This window comes from Sesamum indicum, linkage group LG4, assembly GCF_000512975.1.
Source record: "Sesamum indicum cultivar Zhongzhi No. 13 linkage group LG4, S_indicum_v1.0, whole genome shotgun sequence".
Taxonomy (NCBI): domain Eukaryota; kingdom Viridiplantae; phylum Streptophyta; class Magnoliopsida; order Lamiales; family Pedaliaceae; genus Sesamum; species Sesamum indicum.
In genome coordinates, this window is record NC_026148.1 from 11,076,033 (window position 1) to 11,094,862 (window position 18,830).

The following is an 18,830-nucleotide window of genomic DNA, read 5'->3' on the forward strand; positions in this document are numbered from 1 at the left end:
TAAAACATAACGACAAATGCTGGAGTGAGAAGCATTTGTTGTTACTCAGTTGAAAGGAGGGAAAAAATTCTCACCTATTTTAAATGTGAATACAGTAAAAAAATATAAAATAATAAAAACTTGAAGAGACAAAACAAATGAGTTTATGTGGAGAAAACCCTTAGCCTCCAATTTTTCTCCCCAATCCTCCTCATAATCTCTCAAAAAAAAAAAAAAATCCTAAATTGCTCCAGATATTTGGAGTCAAGAAAAAGAAAAAGAGGCCATGAAATGAAGGTTATTGTGGTTTGGGATTGGAATGGCCCTTCTGCCGGAGCATTTCAGTGATAAATCGAACTATGATAAATGGGTATTTCAACCAAGCTCAACACCGTCATAGATGAGGGTGTTTGGCAATGGCCTCCTTTCACTAATTCTGAATGCCTAGAGATCTTACACACATTGCCCCACATCCATGGAGGCGAGGATCGTATCATCTGGCGATTTCAAAGCGGGAAACCTTTAACACAGGCCCTTATCCGATTATTTGATCCACCAAGGCCGAAAGTAGGATGGGCTCACTACTTTTGGGCTCCTGTAAGATCCCACGTCACACGTTTATCTTATAGATGGCAATTTTGGGAAAACTGCCAACAACGGATAAAGCATGGCTTTCTCACCTCAGCGATTGTGTTTTGTGTGATGTGGGTGCGACGGAGACCCATAGTCACCTTTTCTTTCAATGCCGATTTAGCAGACGATGTCTTTCTGAGGTTCGCAGATTGGTGTGTTTTTTATGGCCCAACAGAGATTGGACGACTGATATCGAATGGGCATCACGAAAATGGAGGGTAAAACACATTGCTAACCTTGCTTACCGAGCTTTACTAGCCTCAGGTGTTTATCACATCTGGAGAGCAAGAAACTTGAGGAGATTTGAGCATGAAGAGAGGACTCCCGCCACGTCGGCCTTCTTGATTGTGGAAGATGTCAAACAACGCATCCTTAGTATTAACCTAGCCACGTCTATTAGTACATGTGCCTTATTTAGATTATGGCTTATCCCTTAGTCTGTCGAAGGAGAAACCAACTAAAAAACTTTGTTGTACTATTATGTGTTCTTTTTTATTAATGAAAATTACGTTTACGAAAAAAAAAAGTGGGTATTTCTTTTGTTAAAATTGTATATTTCGTTAGTAAATTATTTTAATATGTGTTTATTATGAATTAATCGTTGGATTATTTGAGAATATTGCATTTTTTATTTAGAGAGTGCTTGCGAGCACTTCAAAAGAGCGTTTTTCAACTTCTGGTTCTCTAAAAGTACTTTTGAAGTGTTTGGGATGCCAAGTTTTACTTTTGAAATAGCTAAGAAAAAATGATTTTAGATCAAAAGTTAGAAACATCTTCAGGGGTGCTTTTAGCTGCTTCATTTTTTTTCCAAATAAATTTAACTTTATTTTTTATTATTTTACCTTTATTATAATAATCTTAATTCAATTTTACCCTTTTTAATTTATTTTTAAAATTATATATTTAGAGTTGATATCAGAGTATAATTGCGTGCACATATATTATTTGACTAATTAATAAAATAATTATTTTTGCAATCATGTAAGTTTAAATATTGTGTATGAATGAAAAACTATATTACTAGTGGGAGCATTATTTAATTAAAAATATTTTTAACATTTTTAAAAACATAAATATGAAATACTAATCAAAATAAAATTTATGATTTTTTTAAAAATAATTATTAGTGACAAATAATAAGTTAAATAATATACAAAAAAAATAGTATCTTTTAACACATAAGAACAAAATAGTCATTTTTCCATCTTTTGTTAACAAGCACGTGAATTGCACACTTCCTTTTTCCATCTTTTGTGAACAACTAACGGAGAAATTGGCTCACTCGAAAATTTGCATTATGTTTTAAAGGCAAGGAATGAGGATGACCAATTTTGTAATCAAATGGTCCCCATCTTACAGAATTTAACCAAACTTGGGACTACTTTGAAAAATTCATAAAGTCAGGGACTATTTCTGAAATAACCCTATCATATTGGACTAAGTTTACAATTTTGTCTAAATTTCATTTGAGCCCTTTCTTTTTCTTTTTGGTTTTCCTTTCCGGAAAGAGAACAAATTTTATGTTCGGCTTTTAAATTTAATATCAAATTAGTTTTTTTTTTTCAAATTATCTCTAATTTAATATCTTTAATGAATTTTTAACACAATTTATTGTAGAAATAATAATTAAAGTTGAAAAAAATATACAAAATATCTCTAAATTGAGTTGCGGGAATCTCATCCTCTTTAAAGATATTCAAGCCAGTGCAACAAAATATTCCCACTAATCTAGCTGTATTATTTATTATCAATATTTTGAAAAGTGAATCGGAGATTGAACCAAATAAATTATCTGATCATTGGGTCACTGACCTGACCTGTTGAATCGAATTGAAAAAATAATTAATTTGGACCATATTATACACTTAATACATCAATATATTACATATAAATTGATTAAACTAAAGAAAATAGAAAAAAAAAAAGCAACCTTAAAAAAAATATGTAATTAATTCAATAGAACAAATGCATAATTTAAAAATAAATATTATAACTTATTCCCCACAATTGTAGTAATTTTGAATTTAAAAATTATTTCAAAAGTGATGAATTTTTGGAAAATCTTGGAGAAAATTTGGAAAATGAAATTCTTAAAGAAGCTAAAACAAATTTCACTATTGAGTCTCCTTTTTTAGTCTATTTCTTTAAACCCAAAAAAGCGATTTTGACCGGTCTTGAGCAGTTGGGTTTAATATCACCCGTATTATTGTGAAAATTTAAATTGATTATGAGTTTGAATTTCTGTCTGGACTGGTTAGTCAGTTCGGTTTAATACATTGCTCTTGATTTGTTTATTTGAAATACAATAACTCAACAATGTTTGTATGAATCTAACTTACTCGAAACAAGTTGTAGAGTCCAAGTCTCGACCAATAAGAACACCTTTCACTATTATAACTCTTCTTTTGTAGGATAATTGTATGCAAGATAGTATGTATCAACAAGAAGAATGATGGGTTTTTTTTATAGGTGAAGAAATTATCCACCACTTTAATATGGATTACTTGACAATAACGTGATTAAATTAAAAGAGAATTTGGGGATAAATTACAATAAATTTTTTTGATTGGTATAACTTTAAATATTTTCTCGTTGTTTGATGAGGGTATCATAATTTTTCAAACAATAAAGAGATATTTGTAATTGTACCAACCTTCATGGGAGATAGCTGTAATTTACCTAATTTTAATAAATAATTTGTCAAATTATCATTTGAAAGTATTAAGGGCAAAATACACTTTGCCTCTTTGAACTATTTGTCATGTAACATTTATTATTCTAAATAAACAAAGGTAACACTTATCCCCTACAATTAAATTTTTAGATAATATTGTCCTTATATTATATATATATATATATATATTTAGTTCAAAGAATTTGTTTTTTTAGCAATCTTGCATTTTAAGTTTAGTTAAAAAATTCTCAATTGAAAAAAAAAATCTTTTATTATAATAAAATAAAATATAATTACTGAGTTAAATAGTTTGAATTTTGTTTTTTTTTACAAACTTAAAACTAAGTAATGAAGGAATACAATAAATACACAAAAAAAAATCATGAATTTTTTTTATTGATTTGATAATAAATTAAGTTATTAACTACTTATTCTTTTAGATAAAAATGAGTAATTATATATCGATTTTTTGGACATATTTTTTTTAAAAAATGTGATAAAATATATATTCATTTTTTTCCTAAAAAATTTAGCTTTTGATTAAGCATATATATAATCGTCAATTTCTTTTAAGAAGCATCTGTGAGTTGTTAGTTATATGATATTTGTTGTCTGTCTACTATATATATGTATTAATATATACTCTATTTTTAATTTAAAACTTTCACTTATTTAAAAAAATTAATTCAAAAATAATTTAATGTACAAAATACTACAATATATTAAAAATAATATAAAATTTTAAGGTATAAGAGATGCTTTTGTCCAACTAAAAAAATAAATATTATATTTATTAATTTAGAAAAATAAATATTACATAACGAATAATTCAAGAATGAAAGTGTATTTTACCCAAGTATTAATGCCTCAAAATCATTTTCTTTTGACATAGATAATTGGAAATTGGGCTTTCTTGACGTTGGCCCACAAAATGAATACTAAGTATCCTGGAAGGAAGAAAAGCGTTCTGGCATTAGCCACACATTTACATGGTAGCAGAGGAGTGGACCAACAAGGCAACAACTGCGAAGAGGGTACAGTGTTGGCGAACTACTCTCACCTCACTCACTGTCGCTGCCTCACATGCACCATTCATAAAACTTACCTACATCTATCTGCAGAACCCTTCTCCTCATTTTTCGAGTGTGTGAAAAAAATGGAGGTGGTTGGCTGCTCCCTGTGGGACAACTGGGTGGAAGAAGCTCTGTCGAAGCTTGAATCCCTCAAAGTCTTGCGTTCCCTTAGGCCCATTCATCTCCCCAATGGAGTTGCCCATCAACCCACCTTCGTTGAAAATTGTTCGTCGAATCCCAATCAAGAATTTCAGGTTTTTGATGGTCCATGTGAGTGGGACAGAGCTTCTGTTGAAGTGAACATTTCTGAATCCACATTCCAAAAATGGCTGCACGATGTCCCCAGTTCGGGTATAGTTCTAATTTTGTTTTCTGTTTCTTTTCTTTGGCTACAAATCTTTTCTCTTGTTCTTTGAATTGGTGGAAAATTTTGGTCTTTTTTGTTTTTGGGCTCTTGACGATCTTTTGTTTTTCAGGCATACCAATCTTTGCATGTGCGTGTGTTGGGATTAGTTGATATTGGACACTGTTTTTTTTTTTTTTGGGGGGGGGGGGGGGGGGGGTTGGGGGGGCTTCAGCTTTATGAAATTAAAGAATGTTGGGGGGACTTCAGCTTTATGAAATTAAAGAATGTTTGAGTGGAAGTTCTTAGATGAGATATTGAAAGACTGTTGATTTTCGATCAATTGAACATCTTTTCCTCTCCTTGTTCTGCTCATTCCATGTCCTCTATGAATAGTTCACCAATTTTGAGTACATGAATTCAAATTATCTTTATTTTTTTTTTTCATTCATTTGTTGTTTTCAATTTATAGGGGATGACAATGATGCCATTTATGAGAATGTAAGAGATGATGACCGCGTAGAGCTAACTGATGGAAAGCTTAGGAAATTGATTGTTTTCTCTGGAAATGATTACATGGGACTGAGTTCGCATCCAATGATCAGGAGTGCAGCTAGCAAGGCATGTTCAATGGGCTGTTGAATTTCTATGATTTTTACTGAACTTAGCATGTTATGGGTGCTTAGCTGTTGGTATTTATATAAGTTTGCTGATTATGCAGGCAGCTCAGGAACATGGAATGGGTCCAAGAGGTTCTGCTTTGATATGTGGGTACACTAGTTACCATAGGTTACTGGAGTCATCATTAGCCGACTTAAAAGGAAAAGAGGTATCACTTCTAATACCATAATCTACGCAGGATAGCACAATTATGCCATTTTCATAATTGTATTCAGTAGGTTCTTATCTAAAGTTGATCAAGTAATAAACAGTTTTAAATCATCAAGGCGGTTAAAATCATTGTTTTATTTTCTTTTTATTGTTTGAATCTACTTAATCATTGGTATCTTTTGTGTGGGCGCCATGATGTTATTCTCATAAAACCAATTCCTCTGTTTGTTCTAACATTAAGTATTAGGATTGCCTTCTTTGTCCGACAGGCTTTTCAGCCAACATGGCCTTTTTGACAGCGGTTGGAAATATTGGTTTGCTCTTAGCTGGCGGCAAACCTTCATATGATGATAGAGTTGCTATATTTTCTGATGCGCTGAACCATGCATCAATAATTGATGGTATTCGCCTTGCTGAGAAACAAGGAGGTGCTATGGCATTTGTCTATAGGCACTGTGATATGTGCCATCTCGATGAATTGCTGTAGGTTTTTATTCATTTTTCTTATTTGTCTGCCAAAATTTTCTTCTTTCTGTAAGATAATGTGAATCATTCATTGATTTTTGGACTAACAACAGGTCAAATTGTCCAATGAAGAAAAGAGTCGTTGTAACTGATAGGTTAGTCATTTTTCTGCAGTAATGAATATGAAAAAAGTTCTGTTTATTGTGCATGCTTTAATTGTTTGTTCAATGTTTATATTGTTTTATAATGCTGAACTCCGGAGGTATTAATTTTTAAAAATACATAATTGGAGTTAAACTTTAAAATAGGTTCTCCTAGACCTTTGAACCTTGGATGCAGCATCTTCTAGAGTGCATTCAGCCATTTTAAGTCCTCTGCTACTTCCATGCAAATCTTGACCCTGCACCTCACCATTAACGGCAAAAGCAGTGCACCATGTTTATGCTTTGTAGTCTTTGTTTCTTGCTTGTAAAAGATTAACACTGTGTAACACCTTGTGAATAAGAAAATTTTGTGCTTTTTAGAAGTGTGGTCTGAAACTGATGTTTTTCTTTAATTCTTTGAGGAAATATAATTCTTTATCATGAAAAGATCTTTATAGCAGTATGAGATTTCGATGCATTACATCATTTGCTTTGAAATCCAGTCTTCATATTGTAGCTTAGAAATATAAATCAACGTTTATGACTATTATTGGCTTTAGCAGACGTGAAATGGAGAGAATGTGTAAATCGTGAAGAGACTAGACAAAGTGGAATAATTTTATACCTTCTTGGGTATGCATGTTATTGTGTGACTCATCAGAATGTGCAGAATGTTCTTCTACTATTCTCTTTGTGCATGAACTCTTTTGAGTTGAGACTGGTTGCAAACAATTGATAGATCTTTCCTCCAGATGATTGAATACCCAAATCGAAAGATTTCTATTTTTTCCCTATGGTTTACATGTCAAATTTATGCTCACCAAATTTTGAAAAAGTAAAATGGGAAAAATGTTTCTTTATATGCACAAGCTATTCTTTTTTTGATATAGAGATACTTGTCATCCTATTCTCTATTTTCAAACATTATAAAACTTGGGGTAATTAATTTTGTTCATTTTGCAGCCTGTTTAGCATGGATGGAGACTTCGCACCCATGGCTGAGCTTGCAAAACTCCGTAAGAAGCATGGGTTTCTGTTTGTAATTGATGATGTAAGTTTCTTAATTTTCAATTCAAGAAACTACAAAAAGATGTTTGTAAAATGAATTGCATCTTGGGTAGTAACTCTAGCTGCTGATGTGAAATCTACTTGTTCTCACTTAAACGCACAACTCCATCAAGGAACACACCGGTGACAAAGTAATACTTGAGTCACCTCTAACTTCTTTGACCTAATGATCATCTGTTAATTTTTGCTCAGTTTTTTACATGAAGTATTTTCCAACTATTTTTGTACCTTTTGGTTTTAAGAGAATGTACGACATATTAACTAAACCTTTTTCACTTCCTTCCAAATATCTAGGCTCATGCAACATTTGTTTGTGGAAAAAGGGGTGGAGGTGCTGCCGAAATGTTCAACTGTGAAACTGATGTTGACATTTGCGTAGGCACTCTGAGTAAAGCAGCAGGTTGCCACGGTGGATTCATAGGATGCAGGTAATGAGTCTTCTGAAATGTTCATCAGTTTAAAGGCTCATTGAGATGTTTTCTTGTTTGGACTTGAATATTCCCACTATTTTAGATTGCATATGTTTTCTTGCTTGTAACGCAGTTTCAAATTTTCAATTTGCTTAAATTGTCCAGAATTGCTGTCCCAACTGTTGGATAGCAATAAACTTAGCTCATTAGGCTATCTGAAATAATGTGGCAGAACCTTATCTTTCTTTCTACATGAAGAAATCAACCCCGGATCCTGATTCCATGCTCCATATGAAATAAATAGTTTGTGGTGAATTATGGCTAGTGCAATAACTATTTCACTAAATGACTGAATACCAACGATATTTATGTCTTTCATCATATGGATGGCAGCAAGAAATGGAAGCTGCTAATCCAATCCCGGGGTCGGTCTTTCATATTTTCAACTTCCACACCAGTGCCCATTGCTGCTGCTTCTCATGGTTCGTCTTTTTGTATGTTGCTTGGTTTATACATACAGTGCTTCTATTAATGGTGAGATGAAGAAGGCCCATCATCAATAGATTGACATTCTGTTTCTAATTAACTAGGAGAAATGTGTCTCTTCACTACAAGCTAGAGGAATCAGCTGCCCATTTTTACTTACAATGCAAACATTAGATTATGCCAAACTATAAGTATTCTTCAAAATAAACAGACTACATATTCTACATATTGATTCATTGTGGTTAAAACTTGAACGAGTACAAAAACGAACAGATCAATAGTGGATCTTTCTATAAACATGCTTCACCGACTGTTTCACTTACATTTGGTTACTCATTATCATGCAGCTGCTGTTGTTGTGGCAAAGGAAGAGGCATGGCGTAGGAGTGTTATCTGGAATCGGGTCCAAGAGTTCCGTGCTTTGACAGGAATTCCTGCCGAAAGTCACATTATTTCAATTATTGTGGGGAGTGAACACAAGGCCCTGCAAGCTAGCAGGTCACCCCCCTCTCCTTGTGTGTGCGTGTTTATATTGTTGGCTTTATGTCAATGTTCCTGACATTTTCATCTTTGTAAATCAGGCATCTTTTGAAATTAGGTTTTCACATAACTGCAATCAGACCTCCAACAGTACCACCAAAGTCCTGCAGGTTTGTCGAACTCATATGCCATGTTGAAATTTGATGCTAATTCCTTTTTCGTAATTGTACTTTGTGCTCTTTTCCATGGGAGCTTGTTTGACTGGATCTGCATGTTCCATGATATAGTTATGCTGTTTGACATAGATATATAGATTCAAGTATATATATAATATTTCATGGGGTTTGATCTTCGGCTTCTTGCAGGTTAAGGATAACTCTGACTGCAGCACACACAACGGATGATTTGCGGAAGCTCACAGACGCGCTGGCACAGTGTGTCAATTTTCAGGAGATTGAAGCGCTTAGCACAATTTGCTTCCCCAAGCTTTAGCTTTCTCTGTTCTTTTACTTATTTTGGCTCCTTTTCTTCAAGTAGATTAAAGTACACCGAACTTCTGAGTGTAGTTGTTCTGATATAGCATCTCAGAGCTCATTTCTGACCAGATAGTAAAATAGACATTTGAGGCGGATAGTCTCATATGAGCATTTTTGCGATCTCTTTACTGCAAAGTATGTAAAAATCACTCTATTCAATCAACTGCCTACTTACTAATAAACACAGGCTCCTCATAATTCAACTGGTTTTCTGGGCCACAAAAATATCTAGGTCTAAGCTTCTCATCAACTTTTTGCTGGGATTCTGAGATTCTACTGTTGGGATTTTGAAGAACTGTGGGTTGTATATATATAGTTGACGTTAGTCCATTTTCAGAAAACTGATCTTGAAAACAGAAAAAGAAAAGGGACCAAACAATTATAACAAAAACCTGAAGACAGATGAGCATAAGAAGGTCGAGGTTCCTTCTCTGTAGGATCAAAATTTGTCACGGGCACGACATTTCCCAAGTCACCGCACAGGACACAGGTAGATCAAGAGAAGATAACATTGATTAGATTCACTAGAGGCAGAAGTTTCAAGGCCTGATGGCCTATCCTCGCAAGAAACCAAGTAGTCACATCGCGAAAAAGAACAAAAAGCTAGCAAGATATTTTATGTTTCACAATATGATGATGAAGTTCAACCATGCATATTGCCAGTGTCATCAGAGGCGGACTTGAGAGTATTCAGCGCCAACCAGTTCCCCACCTGAGAAGGCAAGCTGGTAGCTGAGGAGGAGCAACATGCATTATATCCCTTTTCGTCGTAGCCCATCACGTTTCTTGCTCCATAGGCTGATAGCTGCATCCACAATGCACAAAAATGATTTAAGAAAACTCCCACAAGGAAAAAGAAGAGATTGGTCATAATTCAAAGGGCCCATCTAGTGATTCAAGTCATACACTAGGAAACATTTAATTTAGCTAGTACCAATAACTGACCAGTGGCATGACATTAGGATTGGATGGGGCATCATTTAGGTTGATTGAAGCAGTAGTAGTGGTGGAGTAATTCTTGGCGCCATCCTCATGATTTGGGACTTTAGAAACAGTGGAGACTGTTACAGTGACAGCACGTTTTTCAGCCAAGGGCTTGACAACGGATGGTGAGTGGGTGTAAGGCAGTTGAGGTGGAGCTGAAGCGGTGGAGGATGAAACTGAAGGTGGGGTTGGAACCTCAACCTGGACAACAACCTGAGGGGACATTATTTTGCTGCAACTAGAGTTAATGTTGTTGTTATTGTCTTTGACCATGTTTGGCCAAAGGAAAGTCCCCTGGGGTTTGCAGATTCTGAACCCACTCTTCAGCCTTTGTATCTTTGCTGCTTTTTCCTCAGCTGCTGCTGCTACTGATCCTCCCGCGCTCTTTTCTGTTTCTGCTGCTGCTGCTGCTACACTTCCTCCCTTGTTCTGATCTTTGTCTAATTCTGATGTTTCTTCCCCTGCGGCTATTAATGCTTGTACTTCCTGCTGTTTGCTCTTTGGCTCTCTTGCCATTGGTTTTTTCTCTTTTATATGCGTCTCTGTTGGCACCATTAATGCGGAGTCCTTTCTCGCTCTTTCTTCCACATTTGGTGCTACCTTTCCAATTCTTTCCTGTTCGAAAGTTTTCCACATCCATGTATATCCATGTTTTAATATATCAAGTCCAATGATATAATTAAGATCGGATTGATCAATGATGCTCAACTCACATAATTTGAAAGCAAGTTCATTTATTTCGAAAATTTTGACTTGCATATATTGTATCTTTTGACACAATAATGGCTGGAAGCAATATAAATATATGGCTGTGCCTGTGTATTTATTATACCTCTATTTCTCTCACAAAATCAGAGATGGTCATCAATTGTTCCTTGCACTTTTCCTGGAAAGAAACATGACAACCATGACTACATGCAGGCCGGATCCAATAATTTAAATATAATATTGAAACTGAAAGATACATAAATTAACTACCATTAAAACAGGTGAGTCAATATCAAGTCTGGAGGAGGACAATGAAGTGGCAAACTGATCATCCAGCTTCTGACTGATGTCAGAACGACTTGAAGCTATCTTGCTTGCTTGATTTTCATCTTGCATCCTTTTAGATGAAATTTCCTCAAGTTCCCTGCAAATCCATTCAACATTAAAACTACCAACTCCTTAGCCAAGAAAAGGCTACGTGCATTACTTCAACTAATTAATATATATATATATATATATTTATATATGTTACCTCCTCAACTTTCCAACTTCTTCTTCTAACTTCATCTTTGTTACCATCAACTCCAAATCTCTGTTCAAGAAACAAATTAATGTTGGAATCTAAAGGCATCTCCAACTATACTTAAATGAGTCCACAGAGTTTATAGTATGTTGTGTGACCTTTTTATCTTAGAAATATCATCCTTCAAAAGCTTCAACTCTCTAGCACATATAGGGTCCTGAGTTGGGGAATCACCAGGTTTCCAACCAGGTGGTGGCACCCAGTAAGGGTCAGCAACACCAGCATCCCTTCTGATGTTAACAAGATCAGCACTCTCCAACCAATACTCCATTGCTCCATCAGGGTTGTGCCGCCTTCGAAACCTCTCTTCACCTCCCGGTGCAAGCTTACCGGCCATGTGCTTTAGGAGATGATCAAGTAGCCCAGTATCACCTATCCTCTTCCTTGCTTCTGCTCTCAGTTGAGGCCTCAGAATCGGTTTCTCGGCTGTTGCCCCTTTTGCCTTCATTACTCCTAACAGATTTTGCTCGGCAAGCTTGTACCTTCATATGTTTCTCAATTTACTCAGTACACTTAGCTAAAACAAAATAAATATGCCAAATGCCGTAAAATACACTGGTGTATAATTACAAAACATTTGTCGTATTACATGTATATACCTTTCAGCAGACCAGCGATCCTTTGGATCTCTTAGAACAAATGCTTCCTTGGATCTGATTCTACCCTTGCTTTTCTTGATCTCATTCTTCTTCTGCTTTTGCTTTTGTTTTTGTTTTCTGATTTCAAGCTTTTGTTTCTTTGGTTTCTTCACACGAATGTTTCTAAACGAGTACCTCTTTCTTTTCAGATTCTTGTTAGTCTTAATCTTCTCTTCTTCTTCATCATCCTCTTCCTCGTTTTCATCATCTTCTCCGTTCTCTTCTTCTTCCTCCTCTTCTTCTTCTTCTTCTTCCTCCTCCTCCTCCTCCTCATCCCTCTCTCCACCATCACCATTAACAGCATTAATCCCTCCATCATCAGAATCTCCAGTTTTCTCTTGTTGTACAGATTCTCTCTCATCACAAGTAACCCCTAATTCCATCTGGGATTCCCCAACTCCATTCACAAAACTTGAAGAAGAGTTTTGTGCAATAACATCATTACCATCATGAATCTCCCTATGCCTACCCAGATATTTCACTTGCCTTCTAATCCCCCATCTAACCATCCCATTGCCTTTTAGCTCAGACAAACAAGTCCCCTTCTTATATGCAGTAACTCCAGCATTTTCATTATATGAATCAGCAGCTGAAGAACTAATCAACCAGAACGCTTCTAAACTCTTCTGCTCGGAGAAAACCTCCGCCGGGATTAGTCTCACTAGCACTTTCTCCGCCACCACCGCTTCCACCACAAACTTCTCATCCAAAGCCGGGTGCGTTTCTCTTTTGCTGTAGTTGAAAAATGCTCTTAATGACTCCATGCTTGGGAACCTCACTGCGACATTCATCTCCGTCTTCTCGCAGACCTAAATCCCAAAAAACTCATTTATATAAAAGTTCGAAAAACAAAAACCCAGAAACAGGACGCGAACAAATATTTCAAGGATCTTAATATTAGGTAAAATTTCTTACCATAGCAACTCGGATGGACCTGAGTTGAACTGGGGTTCCCTGGGGTAAATGAACGTGATCAATCTCGTAAAGATAACCTGTTTTGATATGGATCCGCATCTTGGATTCACCTCCATCTTCCGCTGGTTCTGCATACGGAAAAGAGAAATGGGTTTCGACGCACATTCTTTTCATACACAAATCACCGTAAACTTTGTTCTAAGATTTCTTGAAACTTGTTTTCACAAATAGCAAGTATAAAGTAGAAGAATACGTGAAAAATACACGCACTGGTACCTTTAAGCAGGAGATTGCAGTGGTCGGATGAAGGTGGCGGTGGTACGTGATGCAGTCGGCCTAAAAATGGAGACTCTGAGGCTGTGATGCTGCCTTGCTCCGCCTCTTTTTGGTAGCACTGATCCATTTCCTGCAGCAAAAGATTAGTACCCTTTTGTCTTGATTGTGTACTATACTCAAAACACTAACTGATTAAGCATATATTTTTGCAGAGATATATATGTATGATGTGTACATATAGCATCAATATTATGTGCATGTGTGTGTCACAGAATACATATCTATGCACGCATTTTTGGTGAAAATATGGGTATAAGGGGTTCAAAAATTTTCAAGTGCTTTTTCCTAAGGCTATATGCATGAAAATGATTGATTTGTGTATATATATACTTCCACTCATGCGGTTCGCAAGCATCATGATGAATTCAAAGATTTGTTTTTTTTGTATCTTAGTGACAGCAGGGACACACAGTACACACAGTGCAAACAAACAAAACGCGTTTATCACCGCGCGGCGTAAAACCGTGAGAAAGTTCAAGAATTTGATAATTTGTCTGTAGCTATCTTTATATATAGAGTAGTTATACATGTCGAGTAAGAGCGCGTGAGAGATTGTGTGACTGTCTGAGACAAAAATAACAGATACAGATAGGGTTTCTGATGCAAAAACCATGCGTGAGAATCGACAGGTTAGAGAGAGAGAGAGAGCACAACCATGGTGGGTTGATGGGCTTTCTTGGAGCGTTTTCTGTAGTAGGTTTCCATCACCATAATCTGTCAACATACACCATCAAACCATTGATCAAAATATGAGTTGTTGCAGAGCAGAATTAGGAAAATGGGTTTTGGGAAAAGATGAATCAAAAAAGAGGAGAAAAAAGTGGGAGGTGTAATTAGGGTTATCGAGAAAAGCGGAAAAATGCCTGAAAATGAGGATTTCCATGTATAGTAAGAAGTTAATATTGCGGCTGAAAAACAGAAAGGTTGCAGCACTCTTATAGAAATCAAAGCAGACAATTAACCTGAGTATTTATTATGCGCCCTAAGAACAGTACCACACTCCATGCATGATCACTACAACAGATCAAAAGGAAAAGGGGCTGCGAAGTTCTGAAAATTCTGAAACTTTGAAGCTATTTTTTCGGTTTAGAGTTTTGAATCAGATCACAGAAAAATAAAAACCAGCTCATAATCAAACAGGAAAAAAGAAGAAGAAAAAATGATTTTCAACTTTCAAGAATACGATCGTCAAAATAAAGAACAAGATGAAGGGAATCCAGAAATATTTGCAGATGAAACTTCATTTCACAAGAAAAAAAAAAAAGTTCAATCACAGAATGGAAAACCGCAGTAGTCAAGAATCCACTTTTAACCCCAAAAAGCAGAAAAACGATAAGATTTTTGGATAAAAAATACAAACACACAACTCATTAAACCCTAACTTCTATATATAGAGAACTCATATGCATGTATACACACGTACATGAAATATAATACTACGAGTATACATAAAGTTCCATCCCAAAATAACCTATTTCTTTCCTTCAAATTTTTGACAAAGAACTCATATATAGTTAGAAAAAAAGGATGAAATCATGAATATTAATTCATAATCAAGAGCAAAAGATCTCTACCTTTCCCGCAAAGGACAGAAAACCCTGAAAAGATGAACTTGATGATTTCTTGAAAATCGATAAAAATTCTATCAAGGATCACTATATATAACTAACTGCTGTGGTTTCGCTCTGATTCATCATACTTGTGAAGGAAGGAAACAATGGGGAGAGATTGAGTTCAAAATCTCTTTACATGGCAATGGAAATTGCACGCACTACACACACTGCACTACACACGCAGAGAAGAGAGAGAATTATGAGTGGCTAGTTGGTCCCCTCAGCAGATTGGTTATTGATTGATATACCCCTAATGCTGTTTGAACCTACAAGGTCAATACGGTAATTTCGTAACTTGACCTTAAGTCCTTTTAGGCATCTTGATTTTTTTCTAGCCTTATTTAGAATGAGGATTAAATGCAATTTTCGTCCCACTTTTTCTTTATTTTTGTTGTTCTATCATAGCAAATAGGCTTTATATTTTTTTTAATTTTTTTTACAATTTTGATTCTTTAGCTGTTAGAGTTTGTAAACATTGTCGCGAAAAACATATGTGCCCAACAGGTGCTGTCATTTGGGACGTTGTTTCCCTTGATCAATTTAATGGATCAAAATGGCGGAAAATTCAAGTTAGAGGATATATTTCTATCTTAAAAAGATAAATGACTAAAACATCAAAATACAAAAAATACAGAATTAAAAAATATTTGATTTCATGTTGGCAGAATTGATCTATGGGAACAAAAAATTCAAATTAAAAAAAGTACCTGCGTGCAGGGCACATGATTTTTTTCGATAATAATAATAGTAATAATAATAATATAACCCTTTTACTCAATTCAGTTTTAATCGTATTAGGTAAGTAAATTACATTATAAATATTGTTATACTTTTTACATAATTAATAAGTTATACTCAACTTATTTTTTTATTATAATTATAATGTATTAGTTATATATAATTTCGATATATTTAGTCGAATTTAATTCAACTTATATTTACAACTAAAGGGACCAAATATAAAATAAAATGGATGTCATTAGTGTTAGTGTAATTTCAAATATTAGGAATGCATGTGTAAATTTATAAAGAATAGTGTTAATGTATGTATCAATTTGTTAAATTAAAGAACCTTCAATTTCTGAATTAACACCTCTGTCCCCTATTATAATTATTATGTCAATATTTTCTTCAAATAATTGTAGGAAAAATTACAGTCATTTATTGTTTGAGAAGTTACAAATATATCCATATGTACGATCTGTTAGTCTCTATTAAATTTTTATTATATTTTTATGGTGGACAGACAAAATATTCTTTTTAATTATAAATTATAATTTTATATATTTTTATAGACTAACTTGTTTTGTGGATTATTTATTACTTTACCCATTCTCATTTTTTTAATATTTTTTCAGGAGTTCTTTAAAGAAAATAAAATTTAATAAGGGTATAGAAAATTTAAAGATAAAATACAATTTAATTCCCTGTGATATGAAAAAAGAATAAGAAATTTTCTATATATATATTAGCAAAATACCCCATGTATTTTGAAAAAAAATAAGTAAATAATCTTCTATCTAAACTATTGATGAGAAATCTGCTTCATTTTTTAAAATATTAGGGAGTAATTTATTATTTTTTTTTGATAAAGTATTTTTTGTTCAGTATAGATATGTATAGTGAGTCGATAAAAAAAATCCAAAAATTAAATAACACTTACAAAGCCGAGTTAAAGATAAGTCTACAAAATTAAATTTTAACAATATTTATTAAATACTAATTAGATTATTGGTGAAATATACTTCTAATTAGATTATTTGTTGAATTTCATATATATATGTATATATATAATTTATTTTAAAAAGTTTTTATAGAACTTTTTTTTTTATAAAATGTAACTACATATTCAAAAAATTCTTTTACAATGAATTATATATATATATATATATGAAATCTGTAAAAAATTCTAATTAAAGTATATATTCCATCAACTTTTTTTTCGAAACCGAAATATTTAATATAAATATTATTAAGGTCTATTTTTTTTAGATTTATTTTAACTATTGAGATAAAAAAGTTACTAACTTAAATTTTTCTTATTATATATTCAGATTATGTATAAAATTTATTAAAATTTTGATTTCTTTTAACTAAAACGAAAAAAAGAGTGACGACTTATTTTAAATCAAGCAATATTATTATTATGTTTACAAAATTTAAAAATGATCATTATTTACATAAGAATGATGTTTACAAAAATTCAAAATGCTCATTATCACATAAGATAACAATATCATCTGCATACAAAATATAAAAAAGTTGTTTTTTTGCTTAAAAAAAAGACTAATTTGATCATTTTATAAACTTAAATAATAAAAATGAAAAAAGTCAAATTTAAATTAACCATTTTACCTTTAGAAAACTAAAAAGGGTACGAGGGACCAAATTGGGACAAAACACTAAAATTAAAAAAGTAACTCAAAGAACTAAAGTGATTCTAAACGAAAACTTACCCACGATATTAGCACTTCCCCTAATCTTTACAATTAATACATTTAATTCATCAGTTTACAACTCATTCATTCCTGTATTACGCATAGATAGGGATCTCGTTGCAGAAGAAAAATCAAATAAAACTGAAAGAAAATAGTAATTATGGAAAGCACATCCAAAATTATTACATTTAGAGGATAACAGCAAACCCCACATAGCAACCCCAATTTCTGAACATAATATTCCATAATTTTTCTTCTTGTTTTACTTGCTCCATAATACACCATCCATGCTCTAGCTAGGAAAAATTACAAGTTAATTCCCATCAGGTATGAGCACAACTGATCCAGATGTTTTTCGGCTCTCAAGATCAGCATGCGCTTGGGCTGCCTGAGACAAGGGGTAAGTATGATTAATGCGGACCTTTAAGCCTGCTGCAAGGCTAGTAAAGACCTCCGATGCAGTTCGCAGCAGTTCATCCCTAGTAATAGTGTAATGCATCATGGAAGGCCTTGTCAAGAACAGAGATTTTGCTGCAAGAGCCGACAATGGGACTGGGTCCGGAGTGCCGGAGGACTGTCCAAAACTTACCATGTATCCACGTAGTTTCAAGCACATCAGTGATCCCTGATCACATGATCCGCAGTCATAGATTTAGATAGAGAAAAAAACTGTGTTCATATTTACATGTTATGGACACGACATATCTGTTACCTCAAAAGTGTCCTTCCCGACAGAATCATAGACAACTTCAACTCCTTTACCCGATGTTATCTCATTGACACGGGTGACGAAGTCTTCTTCCTTGTATAAGATTACATGGTGACATCCGTCTTCTTTGGCTTGAGCTGCCTTTTCTTTAGTTGAGACGGTTCCGATAACTGTGGCACCAAGAGCATTTGCCCATTGGCACAGAAGAGACCCTACTCCACCAGCTGCTGCATGAACAAGTACAGTGTGTCCGGGTTCAACCTGTACAATATTGCCATTAGTATAATCTTGAAATAAGATAGATATACATCTAATATTTCAATCAAACAGATAGAAACAATAAAGAAGGAAAAGGGGAATCCCCTGGTATGGAATCAAACATAAAAATGATAAGGTAAACAGAACAAGGAAAACTTGATGCGAACAGATAATCTTGTTACCATGCTAAATATGAGTAAAGCAGTATAAGTAAACAAAGAATCCTGGCGGGGATAATAGTGATTACTGTGATATTGAATATAACAATTTAAGAGCCCACATACATGATGGTAATGTAAGGTAAAGCTGCTATATTGTTGATCCATAAATATTTGGTATCCACCAAATAATTGGGAAAAATGAAAATGCCTTTCGGCCTTTCCTTGAGCAAAGGCCAATTAAAACATGAAAAACTTAGAATGAGGCATCAAAACCTACTTTGAAGCATTGGCGAAGTAGAAACTGAGCAGTCATTCCCTTGAGCATGACGGATGCTGCTATGATGGGATCAATAGACGGAGGAACAG

At 34.1% G+C, this 18,830-nt stretch overlaps 4 protein-coding genes across 4 annotated transcripts in view; 1 reads left to right on the forward strand and 3 right to left on the reverse strand.

Annotated features, from left to right (window-relative positions):
- Positions 4,305 to 9,324, forward strand: LOC105160626 (8-amino-7-oxononanoate synthase). Its single transcript, XM_011078095.2, has 11 exons — positions 4,305 to 4,710; positions 5,175 to 5,323; positions 5,424 to 5,531; positions 5,781 to 6,016; positions 6,112 to 6,153; positions 7,105 to 7,192; positions 7,504 to 7,637; positions 8,013 to 8,101; positions 8,453 to 8,603; positions 8,687 to 8,755; positions 8,951 to 9,324. The coding sequence occupies exons 1-11, from the start codon at positions 4,443 to 4,445 to the stop codon at positions 9,075 to 9,077; spliced, it is 1,461 nt and encodes a 486-aa protein (XP_011076397.1). The 5' UTR covers positions 4,305 to 4,442; the 3' UTR covers positions 9,078 to 9,324.
- On the reverse strand, positions 9,426 to 11,400 carry LOC110011905 (protein DYAD-like). The gene is made up of 5 exons (XM_020693519.1): positions 11,346 to 11,400; positions 11,084 to 11,237; positions 10,938 to 10,991; positions 10,067 to 10,720; positions 9,426 to 9,926 (listed from the first exon to the last, which is right to left on the reverse strand). The coding sequence occupies exons 1-5, from the start codon at positions 11,390 to 11,392 to the stop codon at positions 9,765 to 9,767; spliced, it is 1,071 nt and encodes a 356-aa protein (XP_020549178.1). The 5' UTR covers positions 11,393 to 11,400; the 3' UTR covers positions 9,426 to 9,764.
- On the reverse strand, positions 11,476 to 15,208 carry LOC105160736 (protein DYAD-like). The gene is made up of 6 exons (XM_020693499.1): positions 14,860 to 15,208; positions 13,940 to 13,999; positions 13,226 to 13,355; positions 12,950 to 13,077; positions 11,996 to 12,843; positions 11,476 to 11,878 (listed from the first exon to the last, which is right to left on the reverse strand). The coding sequence occupies exons 2-6, from the start codon at positions 13,994 to 13,996 to the stop codon at positions 11,476 to 11,478; spliced, it is 1,566 nt and encodes a 521-aa protein (XP_020549158.1). The 5' UTR covers positions 13,997 to 13,999; positions 14,860 to 15,208.
- The window catches only part of LOC105160627 (quinone oxidoreductase), a gene marked incomplete in the record, with an annotated part of 3,154 nt that continues 1,794 nt past the window's right edge, over positions 17,471 to 18,830 (reverse strand). The window contains 3 exon segments of the mRNA XM_011078096.2: positions 17,471 to 17,961; positions 18,049 to 18,306; positions 18,742 to 18,830. Of these exon segments, the coding sequence (XP_011076398.2) occupies positions 17,650 to 17,961; positions 18,049 to 18,306; positions 18,742 to 18,830 (659 nt within the window).

Excerpts from the sequence above, each read along its gene's own strand:
- LOC105160626 (XM_011078095.2), top strand. The coding sequence starts at position 4,443 with ATGGAGGTGGTTGGCTGCTCCCTGTGGGACAACTGGGTGGAAGAAGCT. Across the intron at positions 7,638-8,012 it reads GGTGGATTCATAGGATGCAG|CAAGAAATGGAAGCTGCTAA; the intron begins GTAATGAGTCTT and ends TATGGATGGCAG. Across the intron at positions 8,756-8,950 it reads GTACCACCAAAGTCCTGCAG|GTTAAGGATAACTCTGACTG; the intron begins GTTTGTCGAACT and ends GGCTTCTTGCAG.
- LOC110011905 (XM_020693519.1), bottom strand. The coding sequence starts at position 11,392 with ATGGTAACAAAGATGAAGTTAGAAGAAGAAGTTGGAAAGTTGAGGAG. Across the intron at positions 11,238-11,345 it reads GAAGTTGGAAAGTTGAGGAG|GGAACTTGAGGAAATTTCAT; the intron begins GTAACATATATA and ends ATGGATTTGCAG. Across the intron at positions 9,927-10,066 it reads ATCCTAATGTCATGCCACTG|CTATCAGCCTATGGAGCAAG; the intron begins GTCAGTTATTGG and ends TTGTGGATGCAG.
- LOC105160736 (XM_020693499.1), bottom strand. The coding sequence starts at position 13,996 with ATGGTGATGGAAACCTACTACAGAAAACGCTCCAAGAAAGCCCATCAA. Across the intron at positions 13,356-13,939 it reads AAGCCCATCAACCCACCATG|GAAATGGATCAGTGCTACCA; the intron begins GTTGTGCTCTCT and ends CTTTTGCTGCAG. Across the intron at positions 11,879-11,995 it reads GATCGCTGGTCTGCTGAAAG|GTACAAGCTTGCCGAGCAAA; the intron begins GTATATACATGT and ends AAACATATGAAG.